The following is a 15,789-nucleotide window of genomic DNA, read 5'->3' on the forward strand; positions in this document are numbered from 1 at the left end:
GCCCGAGGCCGGGGAGCCAGCGCGAGCGGGCAGGGAAAGCTGCTGGCGCCCCGCGGGGGGGAAGAGGTGGACAGACCCACCCGGGAGCGCTCACCCGACCGTAGGGGACAAAAAGTCCGCGTCATCCTCCTCCGCAGCCCCGAACATGGTGACTCAGGACGGTCGGTCTCGGCGGCCTGGTTGCCCTCGGAGGCGGGACAACAGCCAAGCCAGCTCCAACGTGTGTCGCAAAACCGTCGTCCGGCAGCCCCTAAGGATTCGCTTGCTTTCCAGCCGGGCCTGGGGGCGGGCCTTTGCCACACTGACCAATCGCGCCCATCCCGGCCCGGGAGCGGATCGCGTTGCCCAATGGAGCGACATCCCGCCTTCCAGGGGCAGGCCCAGGCTCCGAGGACACGTCCGAGGCCCCGGGGCGGCGGATGAGTCTTGTGCTAGTAGCCAGGCTGGAGCGGTGAGTGGCGCGAAACCGGCTTGTCCCCGCCGTGGGGGCTGGTCTCGAGGAGGGGTCGCCCTGCTCGAGCGTCCTAGCCGGGTCGGACCCCAGCGCACGCGCCCTGGGCCGGCGGCGGAGCCCGGACGCCTGCGTTCCGTTCCTGGCCCGGGCCCTTCCTCTCCGCCGCTCCCCCTCCGTGCGGCGCGGACCCGGCCGGCCGGCCAGGGAATGCGGCTGAGCCTGTTAGCGGGGGAGGGCTCGGATCCTGGGGAGCTGGGGTGTGGACACGTGCCCGCCGGCGAGGCCTGGGTCACTGACGTCTGTGCAGCGCTGGAGGCAGAGGGTTTAATTCCTCGTTGTCTCCGGGGGGAGCGGAAGCTCGCGGTTGCACGATGCCCCCCGAGAGCACGTTTCCGCTGGGATCCCCGGGCGTTCAGTTCCCCTGGGGGCAAATGTGGAACACAGCAGCTGCTGAACTTTGCATGCCAGCCCTGGGCAGCAGTTTAGGACAGGAAGTAAAAGTGCAGAGTAACCGAAGAGAATGACACTGTAGAGGGCGTTTAGGGAGGCAGATTGTACATACTCAATTGGAGTTTGGCCAGGAACCTAGAGATTGCTCCATATTCTTATGAGAAATGTCGCAGGTGATTAAACCCTGGGTCTTGCATCCCAGCCAAATAACCCCTTTTATAATCTAGTGCTCACTGGACCCATATGGGCATTGGACATTATAGACTCAGAGGGAGAGGTACCCCAGTTCAGCCACCAACACCATTTTCTGCAGCACTGAACCCTTTCATTGAGGATTTTGTATCTGTGTGTTGACTGTCCCAGTCCTCTTTGGCTTATGAATTCTCACATGATCACAGCACAAGATGTAGCATGGCTATAGGGTTTTTGCGTAAAGTGCTTTGTACTTGAATTCTGAGTATACAACACTTAAACTGGTGCTTATTTGAACCTGACTACTGGCAGATGTAATAGTATTTGCATTTCAAGTTTTGCCACTAATACTTGGTTAGCATTTCTCAATTAAACCTCTCTGTGAACAAAGCTGTAGGGACAGTGTGTTAAGGGGAGAAACTCATTAAAGTAATTTAAAACAAAATTCTAACTCCGGCCTGGCTTCTATTCTGGGCTATGTGTTCCATTACCTCCCACTTCCTGTTGAGTTGTCTATCCGTTAACCCTCTATGGAACGATGCCTGATCAGAACCCCAAACTGAAGGAATCTGGTATGATTCTGAGACTTGAGGTGCTCCAGGTTCATATGTGGCTTACACTGTTCATAAACAAATAGGAGTTAGGTAGCAATGATGCACCAGGTCCTGACCCAGGGGCACATTCCTGAACTCATTAAGTTGTGGTGAGGTGAGAGGGTAGGAGGATGGAGCTGATTGGTAAGTCTATGGAGTTAGTCTGGTGTGGATGGGAAGGTTAAGCAGATCTGTTCTGTTTACTCCACTAATACAAGAGCATTGATTTCGAAGGGGAGAGCTAGGACTGCCCATGAGAAAATCTCCACATACCATTTTTAACATACCCTCACTATTTCAGTGATAGAGGTGCAAGTGCAGCAGGAGGGTCAGGCACCAACAGCGTGTCAAGACTTTACTGTTTACAGGAGCACAATACTGCTTTTGCTTTGTTTATGGATCTGAGCGGTGACCATGTAAATCTACAATTTGCTGTGTTGTCGGAGGGATAATAAAAGATGTAGACAGTCCTCCATGCTCGGACTTGGTTTGGCTTCCGAGAAATGGCCTGGAGTGCAGGAACTGTTGTGCAATACACAACTCTGTGATGAAGTTTTGCAAAAGTAAATATTTCAAGGAAAATGGAACACAAAATTGCTATTTTTCCCACCCTGTTCATGGCCAATACTTGGAAAAGTTTACTGATCCTGAAAAGATTTGTACTGGCCCTGCCAGCAAAGAAGTTGTTGCAAGACTTTTCGTGATGATTTTAGCAGATTCTGCCTCTGAAAAGAATGCTTTTTTACCCTTGGGGTATGGCTACACTGGCGATTTGCAGCGCTGGAAAGCCTGCACCAGCGCTGCAATTAGTAAGTGGCCACACCTGCAAGGCACTTCCAGCGCTGCAACTCCCTGGCTGCAGCGCTGGCCGAACACCCCTCTCGGCATGGGGAATAAGGATTCCAGCACTGGTGCTGCAGCGCTGGTCATCAAGTGTGGCCACACACCAGCGCTGTGATTGGCCTCCAGGGTATAAGGATGTATCCCAGAATGCCTGTTCAGCCACTCTGCTCATCAGGTCAGACTCTACTTCCCTGGCCTCAGGTGACCCGCCCTTTAAATGCCCCGGGAATTTTAAAAATCCCCTTCCTGTTTGCTCAGCCAGGTATGGAATGCAATCAGTGAATCTTTACAGGTGACCATGCCTCCACGTGGCAAACGAGCCCCAGCATGGAGCAATGGCGAGCTGATGGACCTCATCAGTGTTTGGGGGGAGGAATCTGTGCAGGCACAGCTGCGCTCTAGCCGTAAGAATTATGATACCTTTGCCCAGGTATCGAGAGCCATGATGGAAAGGGGCCATGAGCGTGACGCGGTGCAGTGCAGGGTAAAAGTAAAGGAGCTGCGGAGTGCCTATTGCAAAGCACGCGAGGGAAACCGCAGATCCGGCAGTGCCCCCACGACCTGCCGGTTTTACAAGGAGCTGGATGCGATTTATGGGGGTGACCCCTCTGTAAATCCAAGGACCACGATGGACAGTTCAGAGCCGGTAGAGGAGGGGGAGGGGGAGGCAGACAGTGAGGCTACTGTGGTGGGGGAAGCCAGCCCGGATGAGGCATGCAGTCAGGAGCTCTTCTCAAGCCAGGAGGAAGCTAGCCAGTCGCAGCCCCTGGAACTTGGTGCAGAAGAATCACAGGAGCAGGTCCCAGGTAAGCAGCTTTTATTGCAATGCAAAGGTTTTGGGAGAGTAGGGGGGATGGTATGGCTGCATGCCTAGACATGGAATATCCCATTGATGTGGTCTATCACGTCGCAGTAATCTGCCTCTGTAATCTCTTCAAAAGTTTCTGCAAGAGCATAGGCAATTCGCGTGACCAAGTTTAAAGGGAGAGCCATTGTGGTCCCTGTCCCATTCAGGCTAACGCGTCCGCGCCACTGTTCCAGGAGGGGTGGGGGAACCATGCTTGCACAGAGGCACGCTGCATAAGGACCCGGGCGGAATCCGCATTGTTGTAGGAGACCCTCCCTTGCTTCTTTGGTAACCCGCAGAAGGGAGATATCTTCCAGTATTAACTCCTGTGGGAAATGGAGGGAGTGTTTCAGTGCTGGTTTCCCCAACTGCATAGCGCGGCAGGCAGGAACCCCAGGGTTAACAAAGCCCCGAAACAGGCAGCCTAGCCATGAAGCAAGAAGCACCCTGCTCGAGCACACCGCGGAAGGAAACCCCAGGGTTAATTCCTGAGGGAGATGGAAGTGCTGCGTTTAACAAAGCACCAGCACCCTGCTCGAGCACACCGCAGAAGGAAACCCCAGGGTTAATTCCTGAGGGAGATGGAGGTGCTGCGTTTAACAAAGCACCAGCACCCTGCTCGAGCACACCGCAGAAGGAAACCCCAGGGTTAATTCCTGAGGGAGATGGAGGTGCTGCGTTTAACAAAGCACCAGCACCCTGCTCGAGCACACCGCGGAAGGAAACCCCAGGGTTAATTACCATTACCATTTCTGGGAGGCTGTGAATTCTCTAGCAGTTGCTGAAATGTGTGAGGAATGCTTGTGAGACTTTAAAATAACTTCAGATTATACACAATGGAAGCTCTCTTAAAATGTATCATTTGCTGTATTTTTACAGTGACCTTGAGTAGTCCTGGGCCAGTCTTATCAGTGACTGAAAGAAAGCTGCAAAACCTGAGGAGGAAACCGAACAAGAGCAAAGAAGAACTGGTGAAGGCAGTTATGAACCAGTGTGCAACAGAGAATAAAAATGCGCAGGAATGGAGAGAAAAGATGCATCACTGGAGGCAAACAGAAAGCAGGAGAAAGGCGTTGACGCTGAAGAAAACCACGAGGCAGCTTATAAACCTCATTGCGCGCCAAACAGACTGTATGCAGTCAATGGTAGCAATGCAGGCAGAGCACTACCGTGCCAAACCCCCACCCTCCCAAACCTCTTTCCCCTATGCACCAATGTCAGCTCCAAGTCCCGTTCCCCAGCATCCAGGTTCTTACCTACACCATCACCAGCTGCCCCCGACACCTGTACGGTCACCTATGAGCCCAGAGAACTACGACCCTTACCCTCTGCACTCAACCCCCATCACCATGCAACAGTACAATCCTGAGGTGCACAGCACTCCTGGCAGTACATATGAAAAACTATGAATGTACAGTTCAACAACCAACCCCCCTGCCCGTGTACTTCCTTTTTTTTAAATAAATGATTTCTTTGATTATGAATCAGTTTTTATTATTGCATAAAGTGAAAGATAACAAACCCCAATGAAAACACAGGTAACAAACATCAAGGAAAACACAGGCACTTAAAAGCACTGTAACCAGTGCACGTCACTACTGGTCAAGGCAAAAAAACATTACTGTTGGCTTTCAGCCTCAAATTTCTCCCTCAAGGCATCCCTAATCCTTGTTGCCCTGTGGTGGGCGTCTCTAGTAGCCCTGCTGTCTGGCTGTGCAAATTCAGCCTCCAGGACTTGCACCTCGTTGGTCCATGCCTGGCTGAATGCTTCACCCTTCCCTTCACAAATATTATGGAGGGTACAGCACGCGGATATAACCGCAGGGATGCTGCTTTCCCCCAAGTCTAGCTTCCCATATAGACATCTCCAGCGAGCTTTTAAACGGCCAAAAGCACACTCCACAGTCATTCGGCATCGGCTCAGCCTGTAGTTGAAACGGTCCTGGCTCCTGTTCAGCTTCCCTGTATATGGTTTCATGAGCCAAGGCATTAATGGGTAAGCGGGGTCCCCAAGGATCACAATGGGCATTTCAACGTCCCTTACTGTGATCTTTCGGTCTGGGAAAAATGTACCTTCCTGCATCTTCCTGAACAGGCCACTGTTCCGAAAGATGCGTGCATCATGCACTTTTCCAGGCCAGCCTGTGTAAATATCAATGAAACGCCCACGGTGATCCACAAGCGCCTGGAGAACCATAGAGAAATACCCCTTGCGATTAATGTACTCGTAGGCTAGGTGGGGTGGTGCCAGAATAGGAATATGCGTCCCATCTATTGCCCCTCCACAGTTAGGGAAACCCATTTCTGAAAAGCCATCCACAATGTCCTGCACGTTCCCCACAGTCACGGTTCTCCTCAGCAGGATGCGATTAATGGCCCTGCAAACTTGCATCAACACGATTCCAACGGTCGACTTTCCCACCCCAAACTGGTTCCCGACCGACCGGTAGCTGTCTGGAGTTGCCAGCTTCCACATTGCAATAGCCACCCGCTTTTCCACCGTCAGGGCAGCTCTCAATCTTGTGTACTTGCGCCGCAGGGTGGGGGCGAGCTCAGCACACAGTCCCATGAAAGTGGCTTTTCTCATACGAAAGTTCTGCAGCCACTGCTCGTCATCCCAGACTTCCATGACAATGTGATCCCACCACTCACTGCTTGTCTCACGAGTCCAAAAGCGGCGTTCCACGGTGCTGAGCATTTCTGTTACCGCCACAAGCAATTTCATGTCACCCGCTTTAGGCAAATCCATATCATCATCGGAATCCTCACTGTCACTTTGGAGCTGAAGGAATAGCTCAACTGCCAAACGTGATGTGCTGGCGACAGTCAGCAGCAAATTCCTCAGCAGCTCAGGCTCCATTTCACAGCGTGCTGCACTCACAAATGGCAAGAAACGTGGACGGCGAAAGTGTGACTGCTGGGAAGTGAAGCGATGCACCACGGGGCGTTGGAACAGGAAGCGGAATGACCCACACACTTCCTTCCCCTTCCCACAATACTCAGCGCCAAAACGGCGCCAAAACGGGATGAGGTGCTCTGTGGGATAGCTGCCCACAATGCACCTCTCAGTACAGCGCTGGAAATGCTGCCAATGTGGCCACACTGCAGCGCTGGTAGCTGTCAGTGTGGCCACACTGCAGCGCTGGCCCTGCACAGCTGGATGACCAGCGCTGCAAACTACCAGCGCTGCAAACCGTAAGTGTAGCCATAGCCTTGGAAAGTAGAGATTCTTGTCTGCATTTAAGTGCCTGTAGTCTTGGCCCTTAGCTATAGCAGACCAGAGCTTAGGTGACATTGAAACTGCAATGGAACTGAAGTATGAAGGAAGGAAAAATTAGAATAATGTGAGTCTAAGGTCTGATAACTTGTAAGTTGCTGGACTTAGTGTCAAATGCTTTATACTAGTAGTTCTAGTTCAGAGTTGGGCAAACTATGGCCCGTGGAACTGTCCTACCCGGCCCCTGAGCTCCCAGCCAGGGAGGCTAGGCCCCGGCCTCTCCTCTGCTGTTCCCCATCCCCGCAGCCTCAGTGCGCCATGCCACCAGCGCTCCTGCTGGGCAGCACGGGCGGCATGGCTGGCTCTGGCAGGGCTGCGAGCTCCTGCTGCTCCGAACAGCATGGTGGGGTGGATAAGGGGCGGGAGTCCCAGGGAGCAGGGGGTGGTTGGATGGGGCGGAGATTCTGGGGGAGCAGTCAGGGTTGGGGAACATGGGGGCGTTGGATAGGTGTGGGAGTCCTGGGGGGGACTGTCGGGTGTGGATAGGGGTCAGGGGACATGGAGCGGTGGGGTTGGATGGGGGTGGGATCCCGGGAGGCGGTTAGGGGCGGGGGTCCCAGGGTGAGGTGGTCAGGGGACAAAGAGCAGGTGGGGCGTTGGATGGGTCAGAGGTTCTGAGGGGGGCAGTGGGAAGTGGGAGGGTGCTGATAGGGGGCGGGGGCCAGGCTGTTTCGAGAGGCACAGCCTTCCCTACCAAGCCCTCCATAGTTTCGCAACGCCGATGTGGCCCTTAGGCCAAAAAGTTTGCCCACCCCGTTCTAGTTTTTACTCTTTGCAGTTTATGATCAATCAGATCATAGAACTGGAAGGGAAATTGAGAGATCATCTAATCCAGTCCCCTGCACTCAAGGCAGGACTAAGTATTATCTAGACCAGGGGTCGGCAACCTTTCAGCAGTGGTGTGCCAAGTCTTCATGTATACACGCTAATTTAAGGCTTCGCGTGCCGGTAATACATTTGAATGTTTTTTAGAAGGTCTCTCTATAAGTCTATAATATATAACCAAACTACTGTTGTATGTAAAGTAAACAAGGTTTTCAAAATGTTTCAGAAGCTTTATTTAAAATTAAATTAAAATTCAGATCTTATTAGTTTAGTGTGATCCTTGCCCTTGCTTTTCCTTGCTGAGTTTTCCAATGTCTGGTGGCACCTATTTAGATACTTTAAGCTGCACACAGGCTGAGTTATAAGTTGATAATTGGCTGGCAGGAGGTCAGTGGCTGGAACCCCAGATTGGTAGCTGAGGTGAGTGGAGCTGGCGGCTGGTAGGGCTGAGCAGGGCCGGAAGCCTGGACCCTGTCTGGCAGGGGGCTTGCGCTGGAACTCCAACTGGAAGCAAGGTGAGTGGGGCTGTGGAGGGGACCCCGGCTGGCAAGGGGCCAGCAGCCAGAACCCCAGAGCAGCAGCGTGCTGAGCGGCTCAGCCCGCCACCACTCTGGGGTTTCCACCACCGCTCCTGCCAGGCCAGCAACGGGTGCTGAGTGGGGCTGCGGCGGGGGGTGGGGGGACCCCGGCTGGCAAGGGGCCAGCAGCCAGAACCCCAGAGCAGCAGCGTGCTGAGCGGCTCAGCCCGCCGCCGCTCTGGGGTTTCCACCACCGGCTCCTGCCAGCTGGAGTCTCAGCCCACCGCCAGCCTGGGGTTCCTTCTCCCAGGCCAGCAGTGGGTGCTGAGTGGGACCGGCTGGCAAGGAGCCAGCAGCGGGAACCCCAGAGCGGCAGCAGGCTGAGCGGCTCAGCCCGCCTCGCGTGCCATCAAAAATCGGCTCGCGTGCCACCTGTGGCACGCATGCCATAGGTTACCGACCTCTGATCTAGACCATCCCTGACAGGTGTTTGTCCATCCTGCTCTTAAAAATTTCCAATGATGGAGATTCTACCAACTTCCTAAGCAATTTATTCCAGTGCTTAACCACTCTGACAGGAAGTTTTTCCTAATGTCCAACATAAATCACCCATGCTGCAATTTAAGCCCATTGCTTCTTGTCCTATCCTCAGAGGTTAAGAAGAACAATTTTTCTCCTTCCTCCTTGTAACAACCTTTTATGTACTTGAAAACTGTTACCATGTCTCCCCTCAGTCTTCTCTTCTCCAAACTAAACAAACCCAATTTTTTCGATCTTCCCTCATTGGTCATGTTTTCTAAACCTTTAATATTTTTTGTTGCTCTTCTCTGGACTTTCTCCAATTTGTCCATGTCTTTCCTGAACTGTGGCACCCAGAACTGGACACAATACTCCAGCTGAGGCCTAATCAGCATGGAGTAGGGCGGAAGAATTACTTCTTATGTCTTGCTTACAAAACTCCTGCTAATACATTCCAAAATGATGTTTACTTTTTTTGCAACAGCATTACACTGTTGTCTCATATTGAGCTTGTGATCAACTATGACCCCCAGATCCTTTTCCGCAGTACTCCTTCCTAGGCAGTCATTTCCCATTTTGTATGTGTGCAAATGATTGTTCCTTCCTACATGGAGTACTTTGTATTTGTCCTTATTGAATTTCATCCTATTTACTTCAGACCACTTCTCCAGTTTGAATCATTTTGAATTTTAATCCTATCCTCCAAAGCACTTGCAACCCCTCCCAGCTTGGTATTGTCCACAAACTTTATAAGTGTACTTTCTATGCCATTATCTAAATCATTGATGAAGATATTGAACAGAACTGGACCCGGAACCGATCCCTGACGGACCTCACTTGTTATGCCCTTCGAGCAGGACTGTGAACCATTGGTAACTACTTTCTGGGAACAATTTTCCAACCAGTTATGCACTCCCCTTACAGTAGCTTCATCTAGGTTATATTTCCCTAGTTTGTTTATGAGAAGGTCATGCGAGACAGTATCAATAGCCTTACTAAAGTCAAGATATACCATATCTACCGCTTCCCCCCTATTCACAAGGCTTGTTACCCTGTCAAAGGAAGCTATCAGGTTGGTTTGACACCATTTGTTCTTGACAAATCCATGCTGACTGTTATTTATCACCTTATTATCTTCCAGATGTTTGCAAAATGATTGCTTAATTATTTGCTCTATTATCTTTCCAGGTACAGAAGTTAAGCTAACTGGTCTGTAATTCCCCGGGTGTTCCTTATTTCCCTTTTTATAGATGGGCACTGTATTTGCCTTTTTCCAGTCTTCTGGAATGTCTCCTGTCTTTCATGACTTTTCAAAGATAATCGCCAATGGCTCAGATATCTCCTCAGTCACCTCCCTGAGTGTTCTAGGATGCATTTCATCAGGCCTTGGTAATTTGCAGACATCTAACTTGTCTAAGTAATTTTTGACTTGTTCTTTCCCTATTTTAGACTCTGATCCTACCTCATTTTCACTGGTATTCACTATGTTAGACATCCAATCGCCACCAGTCTCCTTGGTGAAAACCGAAACAAATAAGTCATTAAGCACCTCTGCCATTTCCACATTTTCTGTTATTGTCTTTCCTTCCTCATTGAGTAACGGGCCCACTCTGTCCTTTGTCTTCCTCTTGTTTTGAATGTATTTGTAGAATGTTTTCTTGTTTCCCTTTATGTCGCTAGCTAGTTTGAACTCGTTTTGTGCCTTGGCTTTTTTAATTTTGTCCCTACGTACTTGTGTTTGTTTATATTCATCCTTTTTAATCATCAAACGTGTGGGCCTGAACTGACATTGGATTAGAGTTTCTTTTTTTAGTGATCCAGAACTAGAGATGAAGATCCAGACAGTAGGCCAGTGTAATTGTAGGTTCCTGTGAGATTAGGGGCAGGGAGAAATGCTGAGTGGTAATCTGGTTTCCCTGGAGAATATTGCATTTGAATCTTTTACAGACGAATAAAAGCTGTATCTTCACTGCAAACAAAACACATACCACAACCCCTATCTCAGTGAAAAATCCTAGTGGAGACAAGGCAACAGGCAGATTTTATTTTGAAGGTCAACACTGTACCACCCCTACATTGAGGTAAAAACTACAGTCTTGTCTCTGCTAGGATTCCATATAGAGTTAGTAAAAACACATCTCTTTTACAGTGAAGCCTCTTAAGCTAAATTCCATTGATTTTCAGTGAAACAGAGACCATGTCTACACTAGAAGCGTGCTTCTGATATCCCTGTACTGGTATACTATACTGGCAAAGTGCTGCTAGCATAGGCGCCTACTCTGTGGATGCTCTGGGGTAGGAGCACCCATGGGGAAAAATTGTTGGACAGCTCCCTGCTACGCCCCCACCATCCCAGCTCACCTCTGCTCTGCCTCCACCTCCTTCCCTGAGCGCACCGCCACCTCCTGCTTCTCCCCGCCCCCCCAAGCTTGCCGGGGAGGGGGGAAGAGGGGGAACGTGGCGCTCTCGGGGGAGGAGGCAGGGCCAGGGCAGGGATTTGGGGAGAGTCCAATAGGGGCAGCGAGGAGTGGAGTTTGGGCAGGGACTTTGGGGCAGGGGTGGAGTCAAGTTGGGGTGGGGGGGGTGCGAGCACCCACCGGCGCCAACAAAAGTCAGCGCCTATGGCTTCTAGTGTGAATGTATCTTATACTGGCAAAATTGTGCTTTTTGCCAGTATAGTTTATTCCAGTGGCTCCCCCCACCCCCCACTCTCCCTTCCAAGCAAAATCAGCTATATCAACAAAGACACAGTTTTGCCAGTATAGGTGTGTCTATGCTAGGGGAACAGCGCTGTCAATCAGAAATCACACCTCTTCACAAGCCTAACCCCTTTAAGTACATTGCCTTGTTAATTAGATCAGCAAGCTGAGCCACAGCTGCTGCCTGGAAGCTCCCTCCCTCCTGTGTCCCTGCTCTATGGAAGATGGGGTAAGAGGGGTGTAGGAGCAGGGGAGAGGGGGGCACCCTGACAGCCCTCCTCTTCCTCCCCCCCCTGTCCCCCCCCAGCAGGCAGGAGTCTCTGGGAGCAGCTCCAAGGCAGAGGGCAGGAGCAGCACAGTGCAGTGCGGGAGGGACAGCTGAACTGCCGGCAATTGCTAGCCTGTTAGGCAGCTGCTGCACAGGGAACTTAGGGGAGCGGGGAGCTGATGGGGGGGGGTTGCAGGTCCACCCTGGTTCCAAGTCCCCACCAGCTAGCTCCAACGGGCTGCTCTTCTTGCAAGCAGTGGTCAAAGCAGGCAGCTGCCAAATGACGTTAGAAGGGAGCATTGCACAACTTTACATGATCATGTTCCCTAATTGATCAGCAACATAACAACGGACAAAACAACGTTAACCAGGATGACTTTAAGTGAGGAGGTCCTGTATATGAGATATTTACGAAGCAATGTAGGGAGATAAAGCACAGCATCTTTAGTGCTATTAATAAAGCATGTCCTTTATGAGAGTCAACAGTGTGCCCTTATTGCCAAGAAGGCTAATGGCATTTTGGGTTGTATAAGTAGGGGCATTTCCAGCAGATCGAGGGATGTGATCATTCCCCTCTATTCAGCACTGGTGAGGCCTCATTTGGAGTACTGTGTCCAGTTTTGGGCCCCACACTACAAGAAGGATGTGGATAAATTGGAGAGAGTCCAGCGGAGGGCAACAAAAATGATTAGGGGGCTGGAGCACATGACTTATGAGGAGAGGCTGAGGGAACTGAGATTGTTTAGCCTGCAGAAGAGAAGAATGAGGGGGGATTTGATAGCTGCTTTCAGCTACCTGAAAGGGGGTTCCAAAGAGGATGGATCTAGACTGTTCTCAGTGGTAGAAGATGACAGAACAAGGAGTAATGGTCTCAAGTTGCAGAGGGGGAGGTTTAGGTTGGACATTAGGAAAAACTTTTTCACTAGGAGGGTGGTGAAGCACTGGAATGGGTTACCTAGGGAGGTGGTGGAATCTCCTTCCTTAGAGGTTTTTAAGGTCAGGCTTGACAAAGCCCTGGCTGGGATGATTTAGTTGGGTTTGGTCCTGCTTTGAGCAGGGGGTTGGACTAGATGACCTCCTGAGGTCCCTTCCAACCCTGAGATTCTATGATTCATTTGAGGACACACACAAGTATTAGCCTATCTGTAAAAAGGGGATACGTGACACATTCAGGTTCGTGCTGCAGTCCCATGGTATAACTATTATGTCATGCTTTCTCTAACATGAATAATCCCCAAACAATGAACTTTATGGGAGCACTATAACTTGGCCCCTTGAGATGGATGAAAGTCTATTCAGTCGCATTCATTACATTCACTTTGAAACAATTTGATTTAAATTTACTTCAGGCCCAGAGGCAACTGAGCAAGCCATTATAATTATTTTTTCATTCAGAATTACGTATGTATCTTTAAAGCCATATTAGCATGCCTGTAATCCTGTTTGTCATGAATTATCTTCTGAAACTCTTTGAGGTTTAAATTAGACTTTAAACATTAATTTAATAGAAAAATACTAAGGGGACACTGGAGTTGATGTGCAAACTCTACCTCTAAATGTTCACTGCCTCCATATCTGCATATTTCACATAGCTGGCTGTTACCACCTTTCTGCGCAAACCTAGGATAAACAGATACTTCATGTGATGAACACACAGATGTTCAGAACAAGCAGTTATCTCGCTTCCCCTTGCCCCAACAAATAGTACTCCTGGGGGAATTCTGTGCCAAAAAATTAAGAATTCTATGCACAATATTTTAAAAATTCTGCATATTTTATTAGTCAAAATACCACAATATAAGCATGCTAGTTTCAGTTATTTTGGAAATTTATTTCAAAATACCTGTCAGCAGGAATGTCTGTAACAATACAGACAACAAAAAAGATTCAGGAAATGTTTATTGACAAATAGGTTCCTTCCTAGGTATATTAATACAGAACTTTGAGTTTAAACTACAATACAGAAATGTATTTTCTACCCTCTTTAGAAGCAGTGCAAAGACTTGGGGGAGTCAGGGGTAATGGAGGAGCTGAGGGAGAGGGAAGTAATTGCTGGGAAAAAACCTGGGAGTGAAACTGGAGGGTTGTTGGGTGGGAAAAACATGGAACTTTTTTGGGGAGGAGAAGGGGATTATTCGGAAGCATCCCCCATGCAGACCCTGGCTGACACAGGCTTTCTTATTCAGTTAGGCACATCTGGTCCTGGTCCTTGCAATCCCACTCTGCTACTGCCCCTGCCCCCATTCTCATGTCCCTGCACCCCATCCTCATGTGTCCCTGCACCCTCAATCAGCCAGCCCTCCCCATGTGTCCCTGTACCTTCCATCCCCATCTGGCCCTGCACCCCCACTCCCATTCAGTCCGTGTCCCAGTCTGTCACCCTCCACTAGCTTTTCTGAACCCCAGTCCGTGACCCTCCCCAGCCACCCCATGTGCCACATGCTGTCTATCCCCCCACACACATATTCCATGCCTCCTCACCTGCTCTCATTGGCAGGGTGCTGTGAGGAATGCAGCCTCTTCTCCCTATCTGCAGCTGGCTGCTCTCGCCTAGGGGTAGGTCTATACTTACCGTCCGGGTCGGCAGCTAGCATTCGACTTCTCGGAGTTCGATATATCGCGTCTGGATGGGTGAGTACTTCGAACTAAGGTAGTTCGAGTTCAGCTGAACTTGCGTACCTTAGTTCGATCCCCCGCCCCTTAGTGTAGACCAGGCCTAGGAGTGGCTGCTCTCTGTTCTGGGGCCACAGCACCCCTGGTGGGCGAAATGCATCATTGCAGCACATCTCTGGCAGAACATATTTTCTGTAGAGAAAAAAAAATTCTGCAGGGGATAGAGGTGCAGTATCCCCCCAGGAGTAAAATAGGAAGATTAAGGACAATAAAACCACTGACTGTTGTAGCCTCCGGATTATATTTTAGTCTCCTTTGGAGTTCAACTATTTGTGAGGGCCACATGGTTTTGCTGCTTATTGGAAGCTCATGAAATGTTTCTCCTGTCAGGTTTGTGGCTAGAGCAACTTGTTAAGTGGGCTAGAAAGTAGAAATATCTCCCCAGGCCAAAGCACAGACTTACAGTAATAAAAGGTATCTGCAAGACAGTTCTGATTAGTGAAAGGAATTCCCTTAGAATCCTTCCTTAGCGCTGACTTAAGCCTGTTCTTACTAGTAGACTCTATGGACACCTGGAAAACTGACATATGGCTTCACAGCTACCAAACAAGTGAAACTGGAACACTTGAGAGAGGAAGAAACTTGTAAACTTGTTCTTTAACATCTATCTAATGCAGATCTCTGTTAAAGATCTTTAACCCCTCTTCTCAGCATCTTCAATTAAGGATGAAGGGCCCAATTCTGTGAGTGAGTAGATCCCTTCTGCAGTATACCATACCTGTGTCCATGCAGAGGCACCTTCAGGACTGAGGCCAAGAGAACCCCCAGGCCAGTTAGCTTTTCTTCCGAGCAGATCTTCAGCAAAAAAGGAGAAGGAAGACAAGACTAGATATTCTGAAAGTAAAATCAAACAAAATCTTCCCCGTTTCAGGCTTTCCTTATTCTGCATAAAGACCCCACCCCAAAAAGAGAAATATCACACACCTTTACACCTCCCTGGTCAATTCAAAGCTTGCCAGGAACCTGCTTACACACCTGGAGTCGAGCTGCCCAGGTGATGCTTCCCAGCAAGCTGCTCCATGGAGTGACTTGATCATCTGCTAGGGAGAAGCTCCCGGAAGCCACCTCAGCTAGTTTTTCAGGGGCTGGTAAGCAAAGCCAGTTTATGTTGCTTCTCTGTGAAAAATCAAACCTACTCCACCATTTCTTGCCTTGATCTCCATTTCTGGGAACTTTCCCAATTTTTGTCTCCTTTAATGCTTCATTACCCTTTTGCTTAGTTGAAAGCCAGAATCTGCCTGTGCAAAGGATAATGGAACTAGTTATCCTAAAGGGATAAAGCTGTATTTTTTTTTTTTACACTGCAGATTAATTGTAAAAGCCTTTAACTCATTGGTCCTTGGAACCGAGCTGCCCTACTTGGAAGTGAGTGTGGAATTGAGGATATAAGTGCACTTGAGTCAGGGAAAAAAACTCCATAACCCACCACCTTTTCTCTGTGCCTCTCTGTGAGTATCATTTTCAATGTCTTTCTCTTAGATCAGGGATATGACCATCACTACAGAAATGCTGGAGTCTTTTCTGTGTCCACCTCTTCCATTCATAATTGCTTGGCTTTCCTCTGCTCTCACTGGCAGTTGAATAACTTCTCTGTACCAACTACAGCACTTGCTTATATGGAAAAATATTAG

General features: G+C 49.6%; 2 protein-coding genes across 8 annotated transcripts in view; one reads left to right on the forward strand and one right to left on the reverse strand.

Annotated features, from left to right (window-relative positions):
- Positions 1–245, reverse strand: part of FKBP15 (FKBP prolyl isomerase family member 15) — an 86,812-nt gene extending 86,567 nt beyond the window's left edge. For 3 of the 6 annotated variants that reach the window (XM_044992874.1, XM_044992875.1, XM_044992872.1), the window contains exon 1: positions 95–244. In XM_044992874.1, the coding sequence (XP_044848809.1) occupies positions 95–147 (53 nt within the window). In that variant the 5' untranslated portion in view covers positions 148–244. Of the gene's footprint in view, positions 1–80 lie in introns of all 6 variants that reach the window. The other 3 variants (XM_044992876.1, XM_044992873.1, XM_044992878.1) reach the window with 2 other exon arrangements.
- Positions 246–304: 59 nt separating this feature from the next.
- Positions 305–15,789, forward strand: part of SLC31A1 (solute carrier family 31 member 1) — a 97,605-nt gene continuing 82,120 nt past the window's right edge. The window contains exons 1-2 of one of the 2 annotated variants that reach the window (XM_044992882.1): positions 314–451; positions 15,466–15,606. The gene's annotated coding sequence lies outside the window, so the exon portion shown is untranslated. Of the gene's footprint in view, positions 452–15,465; positions 15,607–15,789 lie in introns of both variants that reach the window. The other variant, XM_044992880.1, reaches the window with a different exon arrangement.

The sequence above is a fragment of the Mauremys mutica genome, chromosome 18 (assembly GCF_020497125.1).
Source record: "Mauremys mutica isolate MM-2020 ecotype Southern chromosome 18, ASM2049712v1, whole genome shotgun sequence".
NCBI lineage: Eukaryota > Metazoa > Chordata > Testudines > Geoemydidae > Mauremys > Mauremys mutica.